The sequence below is a fragment of the Bombus pascuorum genome, chromosome 3, assembly GCF_905332965.1.
Source record: "Bombus pascuorum chromosome 3, iyBomPasc1.1, whole genome shotgun sequence".
Classification (NCBI taxonomy): domain Eukaryota; kingdom Metazoa; phylum Arthropoda; class Insecta; order Hymenoptera; family Apidae; genus Bombus; species Bombus pascuorum.
The window spans coordinates 752,633-776,646 of record NC_083490.1 but is presented as its reverse complement, the minus strand read 5'-3'; the positions used below and the strand labels follow the sequence as shown (position 1 = coordinate 776,646).

Here is a 24,014-nt window from a genome sequence, read left to right as displayed (position 1 = left end):
AGTAAAGATAGAGAAGGACGGACGTGGAACGAGAACGAGACGAATCGAAGTAAAGGGGTGAGAGAGGAAAGGCGGAGAAACGCGCGGCCGAGAGAGTGGGTGGCGAGAAAACAGAGCCAAGAACTAGAAACGAAATCGGAGAGGGGGAGAAGTGGGAGACTGGCAGATCGAACGAGATTAAAGGAAGGAAGAACAGCGAGACAGAGGGTTGATCCTCGTGGGGGGAAAGACGTCGTAAAAAGAGACGACAGAAGGGAAAGGCGAAAAATAAAAAACAGAAGACAATAGGAAAGAATGGAAACGACGCGTAAAAATGAAGCGTCGAAAGAAACAAAGGGTAAAAACAAGGGACGAGGAAGAAGCCGAGGAAAGATGGAAACGAAAAACTATGATGATAGCGAGAAGAACAAAGACGGAGTGACGTAATGTTGGTAGGGGAAAGAGAGAGAGGGAGGAGAAACCGCGCAGGCGGCGTCCACTGCCAGGGTCACTCGTCGTGCGTTCGCGAATGCTCTTGTGCTCGGATCATTCTCTTAGCGGAGCACTCAGTGCGCTGCAAGCGCTCCGAGACTGCGTGTCGACTTTACCACCTCGAATGAAGAAACGAGGGGTTCGCGAAAATTCATCTTTTCAATTACAAGCTACAAATGTGAAAATGAATTTTTCAACGCGGGACCGCTGTACAGAGACTCGAAACGGATCGTAAGAAATTTTCCAGCGAATCGGAAGTCCGCTTCGGGCTGGCGGGATCGAATTTGCGCGATTCACCCGGCTAAAAAAAGAAAACAAACGAGATAGCGGCACTCGAGTAAAATTCTGAACGAAGATTCGGGGCAAAGTGATATATCGACGGGCGTGCGACGATAATTTTAGAACGAAACCTTTCGTCCGGTTCCAGGTGCCAACAAAACGACAGAGAGACGTACGAACGAACGAGTAAGGTGTAAGAGTGATTAAAAATTGCATCGCGTCGAGGAAACGAGGGACACGAAGCGTCTCTCGAATCACCGGTGAACAACAGCGCTTGAAGAATGTCGCAAAGTTCGGAAGTGTAGCCTGTGTTTGAAGATATCGCTGCTGGTGGAACGACGAACCGATATACACGGGATATCAGGAAGAAACTTTTCCGAAGGTGCGATGACAATTTTTACGCAAATAAAATGACACACGGATACGCGGCTGTTTTAAAATGTCAGATCGTCGCGATATCACCACCGCTTTTCCAATCAAAATTTCCTCACGATTAACATTACGCTTAACTATTCCCACGTTCCTACACCCACAGTCATTTCTATTAATCTTCGCTCCCTCCGGCGATGCTATTCGCGATGTGTTTAAGTAGGTATAAGCAGACCCACTGTCGTCGTTCAGGTATCGAGTATCCAAGTATTAAAGCCGTTGGTCCGAAAAGGCGTTTTCCCTCGTTACGCATAGCCGACCCTTTTGGTTCTCCGAATGCTAGCTCGATTATCGAGTCTGCTCGCTATCTAGATCGAAATCGCAGTAGGAATTAATTACCAGCGTCGATGTTTCTCGATATCGTTCCGCTTGACCATCTTTTTCTGCCAGTATTCATTCCGTTAGAATTCGCTAGATTTCATACGATTCCTTCGCTTCTTCGTTCGGACTTTGTTTTGCGATTATGGCGAGTGTAATTTCGGTCGATCGCATAAAAATCGCCGGGTCCCGTAAAAAGTCAATGTTTCTCTCACGGAGACGTTTTAATCGTGGTGGGGTAGCTTATCGAGCCGAATGACAAACTAGCGAGATACCAAGTGTCACTTTTCGAAGAGCTGTGCTATGGAGAAAGAATTGCTTGCAACCACCGGAAGGAAGAAACCGTGTGTTTCCATACGGTATAGCACCGACACGTTAATTACAGTTTTATGAATTTTGTTGGCGACTCGATCTCGGAAACAGGACGGATCCGGATCGGTGATTAATAGAAAAATCGATTTCCGTTGAGGCAACACAATGGCCGAGCAAAGTTTGTTTCAACGAAGGGGCGAATCAAATGTAAATTGCACGGCACTGCGCGACGCGGAACTATTTCACCAGCGAACACGAAATTACATTTTAACGAGAATCATCGTCATCGAAGCTGTACTTTCTCGTTCGTCTCGCCTTTTGGAACGACCGATAAACCGCGAGACAGATACTTCTGACTGATTTTTTCGAATTCTCGAAGAAGTTGATAATTTCGACGTGTCGCGTCGAATTTCAACGAACCCGGGATTGCCATATAGCAGAAGCGTTCGATGAACGAAGAACGAATTCGTGCAAAGTCTGGCGAAATCACGGAAGTAAGCGACAAAGTCGAGGCGTCGGGATGCAAAGAAGAACGATAAAAGGAATTCGGTAATACCGTGATCCCTATGGCGAGTAGTAATCGCAGAGGGATAAACTCGATTATCTCGGCTTCCCGAACAGCGATCATTCTCACGATTTCACACGGAAAAGACAGAAAAAGAGATCGTAGCCTCGAGGACGAATCGATCGCGTTAACGCGAAACGACCGTCGAAAAGAAACTGCTTCGATACCACGATATTGCGATAAGGGACGAACGGACGGCGACCATCTACCCCTTTGGGCTTGCCACTTTTTCTCAAGAGGCAAGCGGAAGAACCCGAGAAAGTCCGGGTTCAACGGGAAAGATCGTAATCGACTTTCGGAACAAGCGATTTCAGATCCCTTAGACGTCGATCGCCAGGGGAATCGCGTTACGCCTATCGAAAGAAATTAAACCTACGATTATCTACGTGGACGAAGAGCGCGTACATCCAACGAAGATTAACCCTCTGCAAAGGGCCAGCGATGATAATTCGTCGCGTGAACAGACGCAACGTGAACGAAGAGTAAGAGTGAAAGGTCCGAGATAGCGGTGATTTTAATTAACGAAGCTAACAAAGTGGAACGATGCAGTTATCAAATACTCGATAGAAACATTGTTTCAGCGATTTCAACGTAAACCGGTAGATCTCCTTTAAGTACGAGATATAGAGAAGCAAAGTTTGCAAGAACTTTTGTACAGAACGGTGTGCAAGTTCTCGTTCGAGCGAACGATTTAACGTACCGTTTTGTTTGTTCCATTGTGATCGAAAGAACTCGACTTGTCCCGTATTGGTTAAGCTTAACAGCAGCACTTTCCCACTAACAAATTTTAATCGCTCTCGTACAGCGAATTGAAATTCGCGGGTCTTGGCACGTCGGAAGCCAGAAGGAAACGCGATGTATGTATCTATACACCGCAAAAATCGATGAAGGGAAGGACACGCTGCAGCATCTGACGATAATCTCCGAGACGCGCGTGATCGCGGACAAGCATCGACTCGCGACTCTCGTTCCTTTTACGTACATTCCCGCGATTCGTACTATGATTCGCTCTCACGCGCGATAGCGACGATTGTTAGTCACCGCGAGAGTCGATTAATTATGTCACGGTTTCACGATATGCAAATAAGCGCATCTGGAAGCGCGGGCTGATACGTCGCCATTCACCCAGGTGAGCACGTCGAATTACCATTAACGATATTGTGCCTATCTTTAAACGTAATCGAGAAATTGCACGATAGATTTAAATGTTAACGAAATGTTCGATGTAATTGAAAGGACGAACGTACTAATTTGTCGTGGCATACTTAACCGTCGAAACATGCGAAAGGGAATTAATATTAATACATACGTTTATTGAGCGCGGCAGATAATTAACCCCGTAGATTAATCCAGCGAAAATAGACAAGTATTTCGGAGATTTCGTAACATTCGGAATTAATTTTGATAAACTGGAATGCGGGTTTTTTCGTATCTACAGGAAATTTGAAAGTGTAAAATTGCACAGGATACGCGTAGTATCGTAAAAATATACAAAGTGTTCAAAGCATGGCGCTTTCTACGATACTCTATACTTGATAGATAACACTACTTCCACTTTCTTCGTTATATTCTGAAAAGCATGAATTTGCGTAAAAATCCGCAGTCTACTAATAACATATTCGATGAACTGTTTCGTGACAGCGCAATAATTAACGGGAATTCGGTGATGGAAACAGGGGGTGCGTTCCGTCGCCCGAATCTATTCGATAGCTGTATCGTCAAACAACGAGAAATACGTTACACCAATATGCATATCGATGCATACCAACGCTGATTAAATATTTTCTGTGATTTCGAATTTCAGCGTGTCCAGCGTATCTATCGTAGAAAATTAATCGACCTTTGGTCCTTCGATATTTCGCCTTCTACCATTTCGATAAATATCCGTCGTAAAGCTTTTTCTTGTCTTTCCCGAGTGTTTCGGCAGCGCTAAAGCCAAGAACATGACAGTTTGATTTGTGGAAACAGTGACGCGTGAGAACACGATGGTCGTCTACGTAATATAAACGAAACACGTAAAGCGGAAGCAACGTCGATCGAAGAATATTTTTTTCGCAGTTTCAAACACACTTCGGTAGTCGTAACAGTAACCAGACCGAGAGACCATTTCGATAACGTGGTGGCAAATAAAACGCGATGTAGGTGGTCCCACGTCGAGGCGAACATGACCGCAACGCTCCTAAATTCGCGATTTACGACTGAGATTTCGGTGTCAATCGGTTTCACTCGGCGAAGTCGACTAGTCCATTAGGGGAAAGATTAAACGTTGATACAGACAGAGGGTACGCGAGGCTGACATTTTCTTTTAACAGGATTTCCTTCTTCAACGACGATCTATTCGTGAAAAGAAGTCTAATTTTTTACATAGCCTTGATACATGTAACTCTGGTCGAAAACAATTTTCACATCTAGGTACGAAAAACGAGCCAAGTATTTCGGTCGGACAAATGCGAATAATTTCTTTGCGTCACAGAGTTTCGGAAAGACTGATAAATCTTGTCAGAAGCGAAAGCTTCGACAAGAGAATAAATCGCATCAGTCTGCGATTAATCATCTTTAGCTCAATCGTACTTCGATATTACGCGTATTAATCGAATTAATTTATCATTTATCACGAAGCAAGCAGCAACGAATAATACGAAACGGCAAACGCAAAAGTGTTTCATTGTGATTTCGGCGTTTAACGGAGCGAAAAATCGCTCTGATTCAATTATATCGAAAGACTGGGAATTAAGACAATTCGTTGGAACGATGAAAATTTAGCTGTGTTTTGTCACAAAATTCGTTAATGCTTATACGCCCGTAATCGACTTGCTTCTCCAAACGAGTATCTTCCACGAAGGGTTGAAACAACCTCTTTGATTAAAGTCCTCGGATACCGTGCAAGTTCCATCAATGATTATCCACAGAGTACATCGAAGAAACGATGAAAGAAGAATCGATATGGTAAAATTCACCTTAAAGGAGAACTACTTTGTTCAAAGTTTTAGCAGCTTAACGATCCTCGTAAAGGGCAATAGGAAGAAAAAATGGCTATCAAACGCAATTTACGTCAGTATGGATATTACGCTTGCATTCTAAAATTTTATTCGCATCGTTCGCATCGTTTCATTAAAGGACGTCGCACGTTTATGGAAAATTTCAGTCAAATTCATGCCATGTAGGATGTTAACCATACCTCTCTCGTATTAATAGAAATTTTGCGATCGTCGCTTCTATCTCGTATGTGAAACGTTTCCCTATCTCGTGCACGTGGTGCGCAGAATCTCGTCAAACTTTAGCTCACACTGATCACTTGCTTCTATGATTTTTTAATTATCGTCGAGCAGGGATTAGCGGGGTTTCCCTTCGATAGAAGACTTTTCCAATTACATTAATACCCGATGATACCGTCGAACAAAATAGTTCTCAAGTGAAAACGGTCGACATTGCTCAATTTAATTCGTGGCCGTAATTATTGAGTAAGTTCGGCTATTTATCCGACTATTGCGAGTAATTTATCCATCGATCGATAATCAATTAAGAATTTGTTAAATGTTTATCGCGTATTCGCTCGATAAAATTTTTTTTACTAGCCACCGTTGCAACTGACGTCGGAAAATTACCTTCGTATAATATAACAATAAACTTGCGACTGGAAAGATCATTTTCATCGAGTTTTCTCGTGGAAGGTAACGTATACGCATTAAAGGTATTTACGTGACGCTACACACCAGGCAATTTTCTTTATCTCGTTTATCGTACCATCACCCGAGGCCAGGATCAAACACGGAATGGAAGGGAACCGATTGCCTCTTCATCGAATTTCGAGAGAAATACTAAGTGGACGGAATTTTATTTTATGCGATTACAGAAAAACGCTTTATTAATTTCCGTTTTATAACAAATAAGCTGTTACAACGAGAAGAATGCATAAGAGATAAAAGAACTTAAATTATCTCTCTAATACCTACGAGCACGAAGAGAAAATTATTAAGCGAACAAACAGTCGATTACGCCCTTTGGTTAATAAAACACCATGGAACGGAAAGAAAACAGAAAGATTCGCGGAAATTTCAACAAACCTAAACTCGTTATACCTAAATTTTAAAGCATATCGATTTTCAATGTTGCTGTTGTTCTTTAATGATCAGAGAGATCTTTTTACCATGGCGAAACGTACGATAAAAGGTAATTTATCGTGTTCCATCAATTTTATCGTGTTTGAGGCGTAAAGTAAGAAGCGAGTAACTGTGAGAAAGTAAAGCAAGCAGAGGTACGAGTCTCCCTAGACGCCCTGTCTGCCTTTCAAACTTCTCTCGCGTTTCTCCTGTAATAAAAAAAAGAAACGCGAGAAGAGGGAAGACAAGCAGAGGCAAGGTCTATGTTCGAATGACAAAGGTGAAGATTAACCAGGTAAATAATCATGTTTGATCTCCCCCGAGAGTCTGACGGTACGCGTCGTGTCTCGAACGAACGATCAAGATAACAGAGACTCTCTTAAGCGCTGCCAAATCCACGTCTTTATAGTCGACAACTTAAACCGTTCCCTTGTAATCGATGTCCCGGCTCGGCTAGAAACAGACGGATGAGAAAAAAGAGCCATTCAATCTGACGAAGAAGATGCGTCATAGGTCGCCCTAAGTGGAGCTTTCAAAGAAGGAACGTTAAGGAATTTTATGATAAATTCTTTCCAGCTATCAGAGATATAAAAAAAACCAACGAGTATTTGGGGCAGAATTGCCTACTATCTCCACTCGCTTACCCAGAAATATTCTTGGAAAATTTGAAATTTATCCGAGACGTATTTAGAAAGAAGAAACACAAAAAGTAGGCTAAACAATGGTAAAGAAAGATAAAAGATCGCTACTTCTCGATTCTGAGATCTCGTTTTAACACCGAGCAACGGTGTAACACGCTCGTGATGCAGGAATTTGTTTTCAATGTAAATAACGCGATGGTTGAGAAAAAATCGTACGTGCGCGATAGACGTAGGCGAAAAGCGGAACGGAAAAAAGAAACGAGACGACGCGATTAATATCGAAAAAGCCTATCGTCGGCTCGATAAAATGGTCAGCTGTCGCTTTCGTTATTGCCAACCCTCTAAAAATACGTGTAGCTTCAGTCTTCGACTCTTCTCGCTTCGACTCTGAGTCAACTATAGGAACTTCTTATCTAATTTTAACGCGAAACACTGTGCACGCGGATAGAATATCGCGAAGTACGAGAGATTGCACGGCCTTGACGATTGTGAAATTTGGATCGGGCCTCGTAAACTCGATCCCAGCATGTTTACGAGAAAATTTGCCGATTAACCGATACGTACGCTGCCTGTAAACGGTTGTATAACTCTGCTATGACATCGCTGCAACACTCTACTTCGCTTTCAATTAATCGCCAGATGTTCGCAGCTTTCTATTTCTCTTTCAAACACCGACACGACGTTTACGATCAACTAATCATTCGCGCTCGTAGTAGCTCCTCCGTTACTCGTTCGTTCGTACGAATAAACATCGACGAAGCTTTTACAAAAATTCCAGCCTGATACTTTTCCACGCTTTCGATGACCAATTTCCGTTTCGTAAACGAAGCAAATATCGTAAACGTTGGCGATCGTGGATCCCAATACTCGTCGAAGAAATATACTCGAAGACAAAAGGAGATACAAAAGCATAAAGGCGAAAAATTTCCCAAAAGCCGTGACATTTACGAAATGGGACGTGCGTAAGAACGACGAGGTTTTCGTAGAACACAGTGACTATAGCGTACCGAAAATAATCCACATGCCATCGTGCCACTTTTGTACGTACGATCGTGTCTGGATCTTTTGAAAAATAAAATTCTGAGTGGCGAGAAACGGTACGCGTCTAAAAATGATACCAGCGATATCTTCTTTCTGTTAATCCGTCCCAACCTAGCGCCAGTTACCTCGTGTTTCAATGCTACCAAGAGAGAGAAAAAGAAAATAACAAGCAGATCCAGTGAATTTAGCTTTGTCGATGTGTGTAAAAGGAGGACGTAACGGAGACCGGAGACACGCCGTCTGATCTTAAACGGCTGTTACCACTTATCGCATTCGCATCTCGTGCCGCGGTTACTCCACTTTCCGTGGCCAATGAAACCGAACGACGATCCAGCAGCAGCTGACTCTTTCGTATTTCTCGCTACACGAACGTGTGTATCGTTATATTTTTGACAATGACGCGAACGCGAAGGCTCGATTCCAGCCATCTGCTTCTAGTTGAACGACAGCAGTCGTAAAAGAAAAAAAATGAAAACAAGCACGCGTATCAAAAAGAACATTACGCGAAAAATAGAAAAAAAGAAGTACGAACGATGAATGAACGTGATATCTTTCAAGTCGAAACTATCTTTCCTACGGTTATCGAGTTTCCTTTTTCAAAGAAAGACCGCGCTAAAACTCGTGACACGATTTCTAGCTTCCTAATAGCTGTGTGTAAGTGAGAAGACACGTTAGATGTTGTTCACACTTGGAGGTTATTACTTATAAGTGACGGTAATACCGTCTCATTTCCTGGCTGCTCCACTTTGCAAGAGCAACGAGATCAGTAGCCTCGACACAATGCGACCGATTTACCAAAGTCGATTTAATGAAACACCACTTTTGTCTCGTTGACTTTATGGTCAGGAATTTACGAAAAACGTAAATTCGAAGAATCGTGTTCGCCGCTGATACGAAACGGTAGAGATACTCGAAACACTTATAAAAGGTCAGCGTGAGATGATATGGAGCAAGAGAAACACCGCTGTTCTACAGTTTGTAAACATATAGTGATTATTTGTCAGCCATTCCACTCTGCTCTATATTGATAGATCCTAGTTGTGCATTTGTACGCGTAGCTGATACGACGATATAAATATCGCCTTTAACCGTGAATTATTCTCTCGACAACTATCATTACGCAAAAGTGGAAACGAAAAGGAGTTAGCAGCTCGAAATACCTCGACGAATAGTATCTAACGTTTTGTAAATGTAACGCCGATATCAAGCTTTCCTTTCGTGCAATAGCAATTTATAAAGTTAATTACAATGATTCGAAGAATATTCGGAATCGAAATAAAAAATATTCATCGAGTTCTTCGATACTGTCGGTGAATCGCGCGGTCGTTTGACGAACCGTAACGAGTACAAGCTCGTAAATAATAATTTAAGGTCGAAGATGTCTTAACGACTTTATTAGTCTTCTTGCCGTAATTACGACTCGGTCATTAATTATGATAATATAATTTGGTTCGCCGTCCCGGTTGAAAACCAATATCGATATCGATCTTATCGTTACAACGAGGTTACCGCATCCATACTTCCAAACATTTCACGCGAGAATTACGTACTTTCCTCTATATCTATTTCGCGAACGATATTACGAAAACTATTCGTACAAGTTCAACGCAATTTGCGTTCCCATAAAAGAGAGAGCTCCATTTCCGCTATTATCGATAAGACAGCATAATTTGGTCGAAGGTTGAATGAAACATTCATAGAGCACTTTACGAAACTCGTATCACAAAACGAAACAACGAGAAAGCATCTGGATACCGTAATACGGATAAAAGAATCAACATCGGAAGATTCATTTTTATGCAACGAGAGACCAACCCGATGAGACGTTTTCATTAAATTGTTAATTCAAGCAACGATGTACGCAGTCGTTAGCCTTAATCGTGATTAAAGCGACGTAACTAATGCAGCGTGTACTCGGTCGCCGAGTATCTCTCCGTGTCATTTGCACGCAATAGGAATTAACTAGAGATATATCCGCAAAAATTAGTTCAAACTTGCGGCCCTTATAAAAGATGCGTAGCTCGTACGCGTAGCTATTATTTGGCTGCTTCGAAGGTGAAGCTCTATGTCTAACGAATATTTATAGAAGATGATGATAATTTCTGCGTAATGTTCTCGCGAGGAACTCGCTATGCGTCACGATAGAACGACGATAGTTACTTAACTTCCTCAAAATCCAATATACCGCGAAAGCTAATTCACGAGTGAATTTCAAGCAATTCCATTACGGACCACCGGCATCGTGAAAAATTTTCAAGATAATTCAGGTTAAACGAGGCAGCGACTATTTCGCACGGGTGAACACGATTTTCCATAAAACAGATAAAACGTGACGACTATGGTCCGAATATATTCTCGTGCTTAGTCACGATGAGTCGATGTATTTATTTACTTACCGAGTTCGAAAAACGATATTTCTAATTGTTTCGATTCAGTCGCGTCTCTATCATCGTCGCGTAATGTCGATTATTATGTTCAACTAAGATACCACCATATAGACGTAATTCTTATTGCTTAAAGAATCCTAAACACTTTCGTTGAATAAGTATTCGAACCACCGAAAACGATCAACTATTTAAGAAATCTGTTTAAAATATTATGACTACGTAATAAGCGATTCGAATAAATCGTGCGGAGGTGATACTCCGATTAGAGCGGAGAATACCAACGAACATGCGACAAATTTGTACCACGAGAGATAATACGATTTACTAAACGCGTTCAAATCCTATTTTTTGAAAATGAAGCCTTAAACGGAAAAATGTTATTCGAGCCACCGAAAACGATCAACTATTTAAGAAATCTGTTTAAAATGTTGTGACTACCTAATAAGCGATTCGAATAAATCGTGCGGAGGTGATACTCCGATTAGAGCGGAGAATACCAACGAACATGCGACAAATTTGTACCACGAGAGATAATACGATTTACTAAACGCGTTCAAATCCTATTTTTTGAAAATGAAGCCTTAAACGGAAAAATGTTATTCGAGCCACCGAAAACGATCAACTATTTAAGAAATCTGTTTAAAATATTATGACTACATAATAAGCGATTCGAATAAATCGTGCGGAGGTGATACTCCGATTAGAGCGGAGAATACCAACGAACATGCGACAAATTTGTACCACGAGAGATAATACGATTTACTAAACGCGTTCAAATCCTATTTTTTTGAAAATGAAGCCTTAAACGGAAAAATGTTATTCTCCATTTTTGACTTATTTGCACAATAAAAATAAAACTTGCTGTCGATTAGCGCCAAAAACACCATTTTCTCGAAAACTAGGCCGAGCGTGTAAACATGTTATTCTATACTTCTTTTCTTGCTTTTCCACAAGGAATCGCGTGGTGTTAGTGCTCTCGCGTGTTATTCGGCCCAATCCTGTAACTAGACGCGAGTACGATCACTTGATCTTTGATATTTTCGAGAGTACAGCTAGAGTTTTCGAAACTATGCGTGTTGATATATTGGTTCCCCATAACAGAGGGTGATATAGCCCCCGGGAAGCATATTGTTCTCCATCAACGTACTAACGTTATTTCATTTTTTATTTATATTATAATTGCACAGACATACCTCGGACAAATATTTATCTGAGATCGAGAAGGTTCTACAGGCTGAAAGAAGGAAATCGAAAAGATATTTTAAAGCGTCGTTAGCTTTTCTCATTACGAGCATATAAGGAATGCACATCGTGCGAAAAAGAGAGTATATGCGTGTGATTTTTGTATATAAGCAGAAGAATTCGCATTATTTATTTTTGATCTTAAAATGTTAGCAAAAAATAATTTGTTATGATTTTTGTTAGGGAGTCGTATTACCCTCATTTTTGTACAAGCTCCAAAAACCACTTCTTTTCATAGAGCATGTGACGTTCAATTAGATTGTTTTTCTTCTACCTTTAATTATTTTTCTTTTTTGCCATTCGTCAAACATAACCTTGTTAGTTTACGAACATTTTACGAGAAACAATTTAAAGCAGTTTAAGTTATCAATCAGATTTTAGGAAGAAATATAAAACTGACCGCCATATTACCACGCTTCGCCACTCTACTCGTGACGATTTATCCAGAACAAGAAACTAGAATTTCGCGAGAACAAAAGTGAACGACGGCACTTGGCTCCTCAAAAGTTTGATTAAAAACGTAAGCGTTGCCAATGAGACTCTCGCTCGTGCACCACATTCGTGAGAGATACGCGATAAAGTTAAATTTCTTAAATGGCCTTGATTCTTGCTTCGAAAACTTTTCTTTCCCGTTCTTTCTTACATTTCTCTTTTCTTTTCCTCTTCTTTTTGGCGACCGAAGATATCGAGTTTAATCGCTTGTCGACGATAAACGCTCGACAGTTTCTACTTTATTTCGTCCACCAAACTGTCTACCGCTGTGAATTTGCGTGCAAACTGTCTAAAACGAATCGGAATCGACGCTTTCAAGTTTAAACGGCGTTTGATAGCTTCTATTGAAAACAACGTCACATCGATGCGTTGAATCAGTGTTGTATCAAAAAGGGAAACTCTCGGACACGGACATTAGGAAAGGACGAATTAGCGATTGGTTGAAACGTACCAATCGATACTCGAAATGGCGGAAATTGTATCGAACTGATCGCTCGATCGATTTAACAGAGATGCCTTGCCCTCTATGTCGTACCAACTTGCTTTACCGATCAATATCATCGACGATTAATCCTTTTATTAAATTTATTAAACTTTTCTGAATAGAATGTTCTCACTATTTTCACAGGTTGATACTTTGCCTCGACAAATGCAGTGACTCGCAAAAATATTCGGATACTTATATTAGTACAGAAAATTGTTCGCTATACATACTGTATGAGTTATACGAAACTTCTCGAAGATGATTCCCAAGAATGTTATGATTAATTAATCGAAAAATCATAAAGTCGATCGAAAAATGTAGAAACCTAAAAGAGACATTTATCGAAAATATAAATAAATATGATAAAGCGAGAATAGTGGTCTTAAATGCATGTATGATCGCAACAGATATCTTTTAATTTCTATATACATTTCCAGATTCGTTTAAAATTTTACCGATATACCATGACGGCCCTGTGCCGTTATGGCGCTAATAGAATTTTAAAAACTATTCGTGCAAAGTTTCTATCAGTGTTCGAACACTTTCGTGCGCCGCTATATATTCTATGCATGCATTATTTATAAAAACTTCTAAGATTTTTGACTTACAGACACTCTAGTGGCGTCGCAACTTCTTAATCCGACCGGCTTTTCCGGTATACAATAGCAGGCATGCGTTCAAACGCTCTCGTTTCGTTGTAAAACACTTCGTTTTTCCCTCTCATTGTACTTTCATAATTCATTCGTTTCGCTTCACCGTTAATACCTAAAGCTTTGTTATCGATTGTACCATTGAAGCTCGAAACTCACGAAATCACTGGATCACGGATAGTGGATGTGGTTCGCGAGTTACGTTCACTCCCTTCTCTCCGTGCTACTGTTTACCGAATAAGGTCGATGTCAATGCCTACAAATACACTTCCGCGGTATAGAAACATATATATTGTTTTTGCGTCGAGGAAGCCGACAAACTTTCGGTCAATTCGATCAACACTTGACGCCCCGTTTTTGAATGTTACGCGATTAAGGACACTGAACATAAGTTACATAAGTTCCAATACGCGTTGTATTGTCTTTTAAAAAGAAACAGGGCGCGACAATCCCGATCTCTGGCGGTGCATATTAGAATTTTATTCCCATTCCACAGGATACATATGTACATTTATATATTATATAGTTTTACATTTATTTATTATCATATCGATACAAGTTATAAGAATTAAATTAAGATGTTTATATTTATATTACGATATTTATGTATATGTATTTATTATATACATATATATACATACATATACGTATATACTTACTTAAATGCGTATTATGTATATTGCAGTCAATAAAAATAAACGAGAAATTACATTTCAGTATACGTTTCATACTTTTCGATTACAGATTCCTGGAAATAGAAAACTGGAAATAGGGAGACGAATATCAAATTGTGAAATTATAATATATCGCAGATGTACACACAAGAAGTTAACGAAACTGTCATGAAGATCAAGCAAATCGAATTAGAATCGATACTGTTTGAGAACACGCGAGAACGATACGAAACTAGATAACACTTTGGGATTTCGATAAAGTATTCGTCATGTTACCAAAACTATTAGTTCTCGGCTCTCACAAAGTCAAAAGGTAGTGAGAGTCGAATTAAAATAATAATAAGACGAACGTATTAAGACTACGTACCGAAGAATTGAATCGAACATAAGCTTAAATCGTTCGAAGCAAAGTAACAAAGACAAATTCATTCCCGAGTGAATCTTCTCCTGAAAAATAAATCCACAGTGAAAAAACGATCTAATTACATAGGTAATGATATGTATATAAGTGATAAAGACAAGAAATATTTTTGAACGGTGAAGCATGAGATTAAAAGGGAAGAAAGAAAAAGACTGATGAAGAATCGGGTGAAAGGAAAAAACGGAGATACTTGAAAACGATGGAAACAAGCCTCAAAATTTTCAACAGTACCAGTTACTACGATGCTGGACAATTATTGGAAGATTTATCGATTGAAGAGACCACGAGAGAACCACTCGAATGTAAACAAGAAATCAATTCGAACGGTCTGTTTGATTTCATTATCTATGGCGTGCTGATGAACGTGATCGGTCTTTTCGGGATATTCGGCAATGCGATTTCGATGATCATTCTCTCAAGGCCGCAAATGAAATCGTCGATCAATTACTTGTTAATTGGTTTAGCCAGATGCGACACCGTCTTAATTATCATTTCGGTAAGTAAGTTTGTTAGTCGGAACGTTTAGAGAGCTGAACGATCGCTGTTAAATTGTGTCGACAAAATATTGTCACGGAAGTTACTAAACGCTCAACTTGAAACATTAAAAAATTTACACCACCACTATCTTCTAAAGACGAGAGAGTAGCTTAAAAGGACTAGGTAAAGGAGAATCTTAAGTTGCAACCACTTACGAAGCAAATGGGAGATACAGAATTCTTTGCACGATAGAATATACGAACGTTCGGTCATCGTGAATTTATGAATACGGGTCAATCTCTGGAATAAAGTTACTTGGATACAGGTTACGACGAACACCTCGTTAATTTATTGCTATTTGTCAAATGCTAGCGAAGACGTAAACAAGTTACAATACATATGCTATATTAATTATTAATAAAAATAATTATTGCTAATTGGAATTTCTAATCTCGGTAAAAATACACGTATCTATAGATCGTCACGTTTCACGAATCGCCTTAATTTCGAAATCAGTATCAAAAAATATTTTAGTTGATAGATAAATAAAGATACCTGTAGATAATTCAAATACAATTTATACGCGCAAAAATGTGACGTTTTTAGAGACTCCGTTCAATTTATTAATCACTCTAAAGTGAGAGAGAGAGAGAGAGATCCGTTTTAATTGTTAATGAAAAATTTGCTTTCATCCAACTCTAAACAGCTTTCGTTATATCGCTAAAATAATAAGCGAAAAAAGAAAAGATAAAGTACTAAGTGAAAAGAAAATTTATGACATTTTCAGATATTAATTTACGGCTTACCTGTTATTTACACGTACACTGGCCAGCTGTTCGACTATAAGTTCATCGTGCACCCGAAGATAGTCCGATTCTTATATCCGTTATCATGCATAGCGCAAATAGCAACGGTGTACTTGACTCTAACTGTGACTCTAGAGAGATATATCGCGGTATGTCATCCTTTACAAGCTAGGTCTTTTTGTACGTACGGACGAGCTCGACTAGCTGTATTGGTTATCGTGCTATTTTCCTTTCTTTACAATCTACCAAAGTGAGTAATTTCACTTCCACCCGATTCAAGCTTCGATTACATCGCTGATATAAGATACATTGTTTTTATCTTTTTTACAGATTTTGGGAGGTAGATTACTATGCGGAAGTTCATTGGAAGTACAATGTTACTATATACTGCATATATCCGGCAGAGTTGAGAAGCAACGACTTGTATGTCACCGTTTACGTCCACTGGATGTATTTCTTTATTTGTTACCTGTTTCCCTTTCTTGCTTTGGTGATATTCAACGCTGCCATCTACCAAAGGGTAAGTAAAATAAATCGTATCGTGTCGTTTAAAAAGAAAGCAAAATTTCAGTAATATCTTAATATCGCGGATTATTATTATTATTTTCAAAACATACAGTACTTCAAATCCATTTATTATTTCTAAGTTATTATACAGAGTATCACCGTAAAAGAGAAGAAACTACAATGCAAACGCGACATTGCAATTCCTAACATGTTACCGTACACACTTACGAGCATACCTATTTGGAGCAAAGTTTATAAATGCATACACTTCAGAATGCAACTACGAATACAGGTTTTATCATGTTCGATTTTCCAACTCGCTCATTTCTCTTGCACATGCAGTCGCTCTTTTATTTACTAAGCTTTGTTTCTCTTCGATCTTCTATATCTATTCAGAATCTTTATGAATGATTGCCGAGCTTATAGGTGAGCGAGTGGAAAATTAATTACATCTCTTTTTTCACAAGCTGATTTATTGTATCTGATTCGTGTAAAATTTATTTCATTTCGAATCAAGCGAAGGTAACACTGCTCTAAAAAATAAGTTACTTCTTACTACAGATAGATATTGAGTATAAAATTATAATGCAATGTTTCAGGTGAGAAAAGCGAACAGAGATTTGCAACAGCTTTCTCGACATCAAAGACGCGAAATCGGGCTAGCGACCATGTTACTTTGCGTGGTGATCGTTTTCCTAATTTGTAACATCCTGCCGCTAGCCTCAAACATTCACGAGACCTTCTTCAGCGATCCGCCACATTGGTTGGTGCAGACAGGCAATCTTCTCGTGACAATTAATAGTAGCATCAATTTCATTATCTACGTGATATTCGGTAGGAAATTCAAAAGGATATTTCTGAAGCTGTTTTGCAATTCAAAGTTGTTCCGACCTGGCAGAGATAGTCCAGAATTTCAAACTTACGACGAATCGATCGTTACCAATATGACCAATATAGAATTAAGGAACTCTATCAGACATTATCACGTAAACAGATCGAGTACTATCAGCAGGAATAACAATGTCTCGAATGGCAGTATGCGACAAAGCGTGAAAATATCAACAAGACCAGCCAGTCCAGGACCTTGTGTGTATTATCCTGCAAGGAGTCCTGTCAGAAGCCCTAGTCAGATGTCCGGAACATCAAGCACACAGAATGGGTGGAGTAAAAAAGATGTAAATTCTTCTTTGTAATAAATCTCAAATATTTAATCTAATCGCAATAAGTCGACGATCATTCGTGAATAACAAAGAATATCTTTTGTGCACCAAATAAGATGAAATAAGAAAATCTTTTTGTACAAAAATCACTCAAATTGAATGTAATCAGATAAGCTCGAAAATATTGGTGTTTATCTATCTTGCTAGTTAATTTTTGGATAAGAAACAGCATCGATATTGTAAATTTATTCTCATATGTTATTAGATATATAATTCAACCTCTCGAATTATTTCAATTTTTATTTAAGTTTTACGTATACTCGTTATCTTTCTTCTCCTTTTTTTTTTACAGTTACCATCGGTAAAATAATTTACACATACTTATTTTTATAAAGACTTTAATATCATATAATAATCACAGAAATTTCAGAAATGCGATGCATTTTGTCACAGATTTCATACAACTGCTTCATAATGTACATATTGTATACGAGACATTTTATCATCGTAATGAATAAACGTTAGTTAAATATGTGTAAAAGGTCATCATTCTCCGAAGTTTGATGCACGAATTAGGAAGAAAATAATAAAATTTGAAAAAATATATTTTTCGACTATTAGACGAACAAAAGATATTCAGTAACAAGAATATTGTTGAAAAAACAAAACATAAATCAGTACGTGTTTACTTGTTACGAAACGTATTAAACGAGTGATTACCTTGTACGAGCATAAAATTATTTCGTATAAGTAACTGATATAAGTAACGCATATATATGTAAAAAGGCATTCTCGCGTTGTTATAATCCACAAAAATTTTAGCAACTTGTAAATATACTCGAACTATTTTGATATGTTTAAATGGAGACTTATAGGTGAGACTTATTTTTGGTGTATAAGTTATATCTATAATGTCCACTATCTTTTCTGAAAACAGGCATTGAAAGAGAAATGACCAAAACAAGATCAACGTTCCCCGTTATTCCTATTCTTATAAAGAAGCTGAATTTATTTTTAGACAAGAATCAAAAATTTACGCAAATACAGTATTATCGATATTTCTCCAGCACTGCTTACAATGTTTGAACGAATGTAAATAATATTCAAATTCGATAGGAATAAAATTTCACTCGATTTTATATCTTGAAAAGGATAAAAAATAAATATATATTTAGATCGCGAAACAATTCGGTTATTTCGAAACGTCATTTATAATAGAATACTTGGATGTGTATAACCGAAACATTGAAACACAAAAATATTGTATTCGTTACGACTCACTTATTATTCTAAGATGCTAATACTGATCAAAAAAATAAAAACATTCATATATGTAATAATTAATATTTATGTTTATCATATAACGGTCTTCCCTCCGTGTAAAAAAGGCACGTTATTCACTTCATTGAAATCTTTCATCTCATAACTAAAAAAGTATGCCTGTATTTTTATTTTTTTAGATCTATACCTTAGTACTTTAGAATGGAATACAAACATGTACCTGAAATTATTTACTATGAGTAGATCGTTTAGATTCTTTTATATTATGTCGCAATAATTCTTCTGTGAACTTCGATATACTTTTGTTAAGAATATTTCATGTAAAAAAGATATACATGTTATCAATATATTTCGTTCTATTATTTCTATCAAGCGTACAAACTTTTATAAGCAACACAAAATGTTACAAATGATATGTATAAATACAGAGAACGAGAACTGATTTGGTTAGAACTTCGTGATGAATTTTGATTGATTTGAATTAAAAAAAAAAAAAAGTTTGGCAACGAAACTACATCATTCTTAAAGTAGTAATATTAAAATTTAGGGTCAAATAGAGGGAAAATAAACGCTCTCATAGCTATATGATAAAAAATAGTACGAATCACATAAATATACATTATATTCTAATCACAAGGTTTCAATTAATAGGTAATTAAATTCGAAATTATTGTGATTACATAAATACATAGATGTATAGGCAATAAAAATATATCATCATAAATTAATTGTAGATATTATTTCCTTGCGATGCTAGCTATTCAGAACCATTCCAGCTTTGTAGATATTTTAATTTATAATTAACTACGTAAACACATTTTTCATACTATTCATTAATAATACCCTATATTAAATGGGATTATGCTACTTCATAGTTGAATAATATTATGAACATTAAAAAATCCATACAAAGATAGTTAGTATAAGTACGGTTAAATTTATTTTTAGACTTACAATATGTTCGATTTACAAAAAATTAAAAATCCTTGTTCTAAAAATTCTGATACATTGCGATATATTAATAAAAATAAATGATGAAGTTTTAATAATTAATAATTCTTTATTCCTAATGAGAATAAAGTAACGCAAAAATTAATATTACATAATGTATCTACTGTATTTAACCTTGTTATTGATTCATTTCTCGTCTGTCTTTTTATTTTTTGGTTTTAAATACAAGTATAGGCCTAGAGCGATCATTCCACCGATTGATGACATAGCTACCTGTAAAAAGAAAAATAGTGCCACTACATATTAAATTGTCATACAACTTTTAAAGTGTTACCTAGAAAATTCTGTATCGTCAATAGAACAAATAGCAGATTTTGAGGTTACTTACATTTGCTCGACCACGTTCGGTGACGCTATTAAAATATTTCGATAAGCCAGTAAGCCCTTGTTCTGCTTCGTTCGAGCTTGCCATTATGTTTCAGTTAAAAAAAATCTACGTGTTTACTTAATACACAATTCAAATTGAAATGTTAATTATCACTTTCATACAGTTCGAATTAGACTGTAATACTTATTTCCTGTCTCCTTAGCAAAGTTTAAGTGAACACCACTAGAGGGCTGCTCAATGCACGTGACATCTAATGATATATGTAAAAGAATCACATACCGTGTACATGATTCTTTTATATACATGTATGTATATTTATTTACATATTTCAAAAGTTTATTTTCACATGTTTCATAACTATGTATATTTTTAAACTTAAACTATTTGACCTTTATATTGAACTAATATCGTAATTAAATCTGATGTTTATCAAGTGCTTTGAAAAGATAGAATATCTAAAGAAAAAAAAAATATGTATATATATATATATATATATATATATATATATATATATATATTTATTTATTTATTTAAATTCTATAATCAAAATAAAAAATCGAGTCGATAATTGAAACTAAAATAAAAAACAAAAAGAAATTAATAGTAGAAAATAACAAAATATCCTTCTTAAATTTATCAGTCCAACTTAATCTTTGCATGTAATTACTGATAATACAAAATGAAAACTACTGTCTTTCTTTTGTTATATTACATTATTTATGCACCAACAACCAATACTGTAAAGATTATATTAATGTAATATGATATACCGCTACAGTTATATTGATAAAATATACATACTTAGTTAATATTACATAACTACTGTCTATTTTCAATATAATATTTAAATTCTCCATAAGCATTGATAATTAACTAAAACAAAATAAAGCCTAGTGTTACATGCAATGTACGAATACAAAATATTACATGTTTTAATATAGTATGATCGTAATATTTACCCAAATCTTATGTTTAGTTGAACCATTTACAAATTGTTCATATGCAAAGATATTATTGATATCTTTATATGATATAATTTCCAATTTGTATAATACCTTTAAGAGTGATTTCAATGGTATTAAGCACAATTTATCACTACCATTTATTATATCATATGTTGCTTTCGACAATATACTAAAAAAGATATTCTCTCTTTGCATTTAATAAATAACAGATATTATCTTTAATACAATATTTATGATAATTACCCGCCACTTTTTATAAATTCTATTGAATTCTTAGTCCTATCAATTTCTTTAAACTGGACATATATATTGAATGCATATAATAATTTTGCCATATCTATAGCGGTCTCTGATTCATTAAGTACTTGAATGAATTCATCTACTAACAACCATCCTTCCTCTTGATAATAAAATATATGTATTATTTGTTTGGGTAGTTCTACAAAAATTATTGTGAGATTATTTTCATCAGTATGAAATTTCCATATTTATATTAATTGTACACAGTAAAACATACCAACTGCTCGAAAGAACATTCTACAATTTACAGACAGACATTTTGGTATGTATATGACTTTTCCAACAGTAAACTCAGTTTTCTTTAAATGTGAGTTCTTTGCTCCTGCATTATATGCATCAACTTCAAAATCTGATGTATCATCTGGAATAAAATTCTGTATTCTATTTTCTTGTTGATCTTTATTGCATATTACTTTTTCTTCATTATTTTCAGAAACCCAGCAAATTTTACTATAATTATGTGATCCAGTAGTATCTTTCAGCGGTTTGCTCCATACGTCTACCGAACTTACTACTGATTTCTGACCATTCTGTGCCTCATTAAGTTCCATTATTGGAGATGAGTTGTATAATGCACGAGAAGTAAGTGAATAACATGTTAAATGTTTCTCATCGATATTTGTATTATTTGCTAAATGAGAATATTCTGAAATATTAACAGGTAATAAGCTAGAAGATCTAGAACTACTGAAATCATAATTTAGAGGAAATATAACATTTTCGTTAATACTTTTACAATTCAAATCTTCTTCTGATACAACAAAATCATTACTTTGTACACACAACGGTTGATTAAGATTGGAGATACCATTTGCCTGAACTGGCTCCTGTTTGTATATTTCTTCAACAAACTGTAAATCATTATCAATAAAAGATTTGTTGGATGGCGAAAAACATCGATTCTCCATTTCTTTCTGGTAAACACTATGCTCTGTAGATTGACCATTGATAATGCTTTTGCATGTTGTGTTAATATCATCATCCACATTCCAGTTATGATTAAAAGGTTTTACATTTTCTGTAAATAAATTATTTTTAACATTGTTTGTGTTTTTTGGAAAGTCAGAATATTGATGATTGAATAATCTATTCTTAAGATCGTCCAAATATCGATTTGTATTGGAGTTATCATCTTCAAAAGTTATCAAATCATGTCCACCATGATTTTTATTTAAAATATATAATAAATCATTAGAATGAGAACATTTTTCCTCTTCTGAATCAAGTATTTGTAATTTACCTGCTAAACTAAGTCTGAAAGGATTTGTTTCTTTGAAACATGTTCCATTATGTATAGAATGTTCTACAGGTGTTAAAAGATCAGTACTTGTAAGACATTTGTTATTAAATTTTCCAAATCCTGGAGAAACACATGACGTTACTGACATCTGTTGATTTAGCAAAGATTGATTTATTACATTAGTATCGTTACTTCCAGACATTAAAGAATTATAATTCACTGTATTCAAATTTCTATCTTCATCCTGAATGTAATTATTTTGAGAAGAGTCAACATGAGTATGAATTCTATCATAAAAATTACTAGTTAATGGCTGCTTATTTATAGCAGCAGGTGCAACATATTCCACGGGGCAGTCAACATTTGTATTTATAGCAGTTTTTTTTTCGGTATGAACATTTCCATTTGAAGAATTTTCATATGCACTCTCAGTGTTTACATGTAAGGGATTTACAAATATTGACATTTGTTTATTAATATTTAAAAGTACGCTTTTTATCATATTTAGTGTACTTTTATCATATGTTGAATTGTTATTCATTAGAGAGCTTTTTATTACTTCATAAAGAAGTAAACGAAGTGTTGCATTTATTTGCATTAAGTGCTGTATTTTCATTTGCAAATTCTCATTCCATAATTGCATAAACTTTTGTGAGCTTCTGTCATTATTAACTTGACCATAAGGAGTTTCAGCTTGTAAAAATGGATTAGTATTGTTTTTATTACAAGTTGAATTGTTCTGAAAAATTTGATCTTGAATGTTTTCTTCTGCTAGCAATATCTTTTGTTCATCAAATAGTGTACATTCTGATGAAGGCTTAAAGAACTTGTCATTTAAGATACTTTGTGGTGATACCAAGGGCACATCAGTAGCATTTTCAGATAATTTTTTGTTATTGCCATTAAATATATTAGTCTCCTTCTCATAACATCGTTCAGGCATAAATATTAAATTCTCTTCCACATAAAGCAACAGATTACTCATATCAACACTATTTTCCTAATTAAAAAAGAATAAAAGACATATCAAATAATATTATATCCTATGTATTTACCTAGTAATATGTGCAATACTCTTTAAATTGATTAGTTTGGGAAAAATTATCACTTTATGAGATTGTTATGTATTATGTAAAAATATTGTAAAACTATTGGTATATAGTAAAATGTACACGGCTGATTTTTTGTCTAAAAGTTTTTATTACATAAGTAACAAATAAACACATGATACAAGACTTGTAATAACATAAAGGTCGTATTTTTCCCAAAAAACAGAAAAGCCAATTTGTTTTGATTACCATGTAAAAATACACTGTAATTAAGCAATTACAGTAAACAAATATATAAAATATAAAAACAATATATTGATTATACATGATATCTAAGAGAAAAGAACAAAGTTAAAAATGAGTATGAATTGTAAAAATCAGAAA

The 24,014-nt window shown here is 36.0% G+C and overlaps 2 protein-coding genes across 3 annotated transcripts; one reads left to right on the top strand and one right to left on the bottom strand.

Annotated features, from left to right (window-relative positions):
- Window positions 1-501: 501 nt before the first annotated feature.
- Window positions 502-19,461, top strand: LOC132905216 (FMRFamide receptor). Of its 2 annotated transcripts, XM_060956294.1 has the most exons (6): window positions 1,535-2,775; window positions 2,808-3,503; window positions 14,156-15,002; window positions 15,771-16,039; window positions 16,120-16,309; window positions 16,896-19,461. In XM_060956294.1, exons 3-6 carry the CDS (start codon window positions 14,706-14,708, stop codon window positions 17,487-17,489), a joined length of 1,350 nt encoding a protein of 449 aa, XP_060812277.1. In that variant the 5' UTR covers window positions 1,535-2,775; window positions 2,808-3,503; window positions 14,156-14,705; the 3' UTR covers window positions 17,490-19,461. The 2 variants fall into 2 exon arrangements, with proteins under 2 accessions (XP_060812275.1, XP_060812277.1); XM_060956292.1 differs by lacking the exons at window positions 1,535-2,775; window positions 2,808-3,503 and adding an exon at window positions 502-1,132.
- Window positions 19,462-19,658: 197 nt separating this feature from the next.
- On the bottom strand, window positions 19,659-23,957 carry LOC132905212 (uncharacterized). The gene is made up of 7 exons (XM_060956286.1): window positions 23,880-23,957; window positions 22,582-23,581; window positions 21,559-22,359; window positions 21,285-21,480; window positions 21,036-21,210; window positions 20,077-20,949; window positions 19,659-19,961 (listed from the first exon to the last, which is right to left on the bottom strand). Exons 1-6 carry the CDS (start codon window positions 23,955-23,957, stop codon window positions 20,896-20,898), a joined length of 2,304 nt encoding a protein of 767 aa, XP_060812269.1. The 3' UTR covers window positions 19,659-19,961; window positions 20,077-20,895.
- Between the last annotated feature and the right edge of the window lie 57 nt (window positions 23,958-24,014).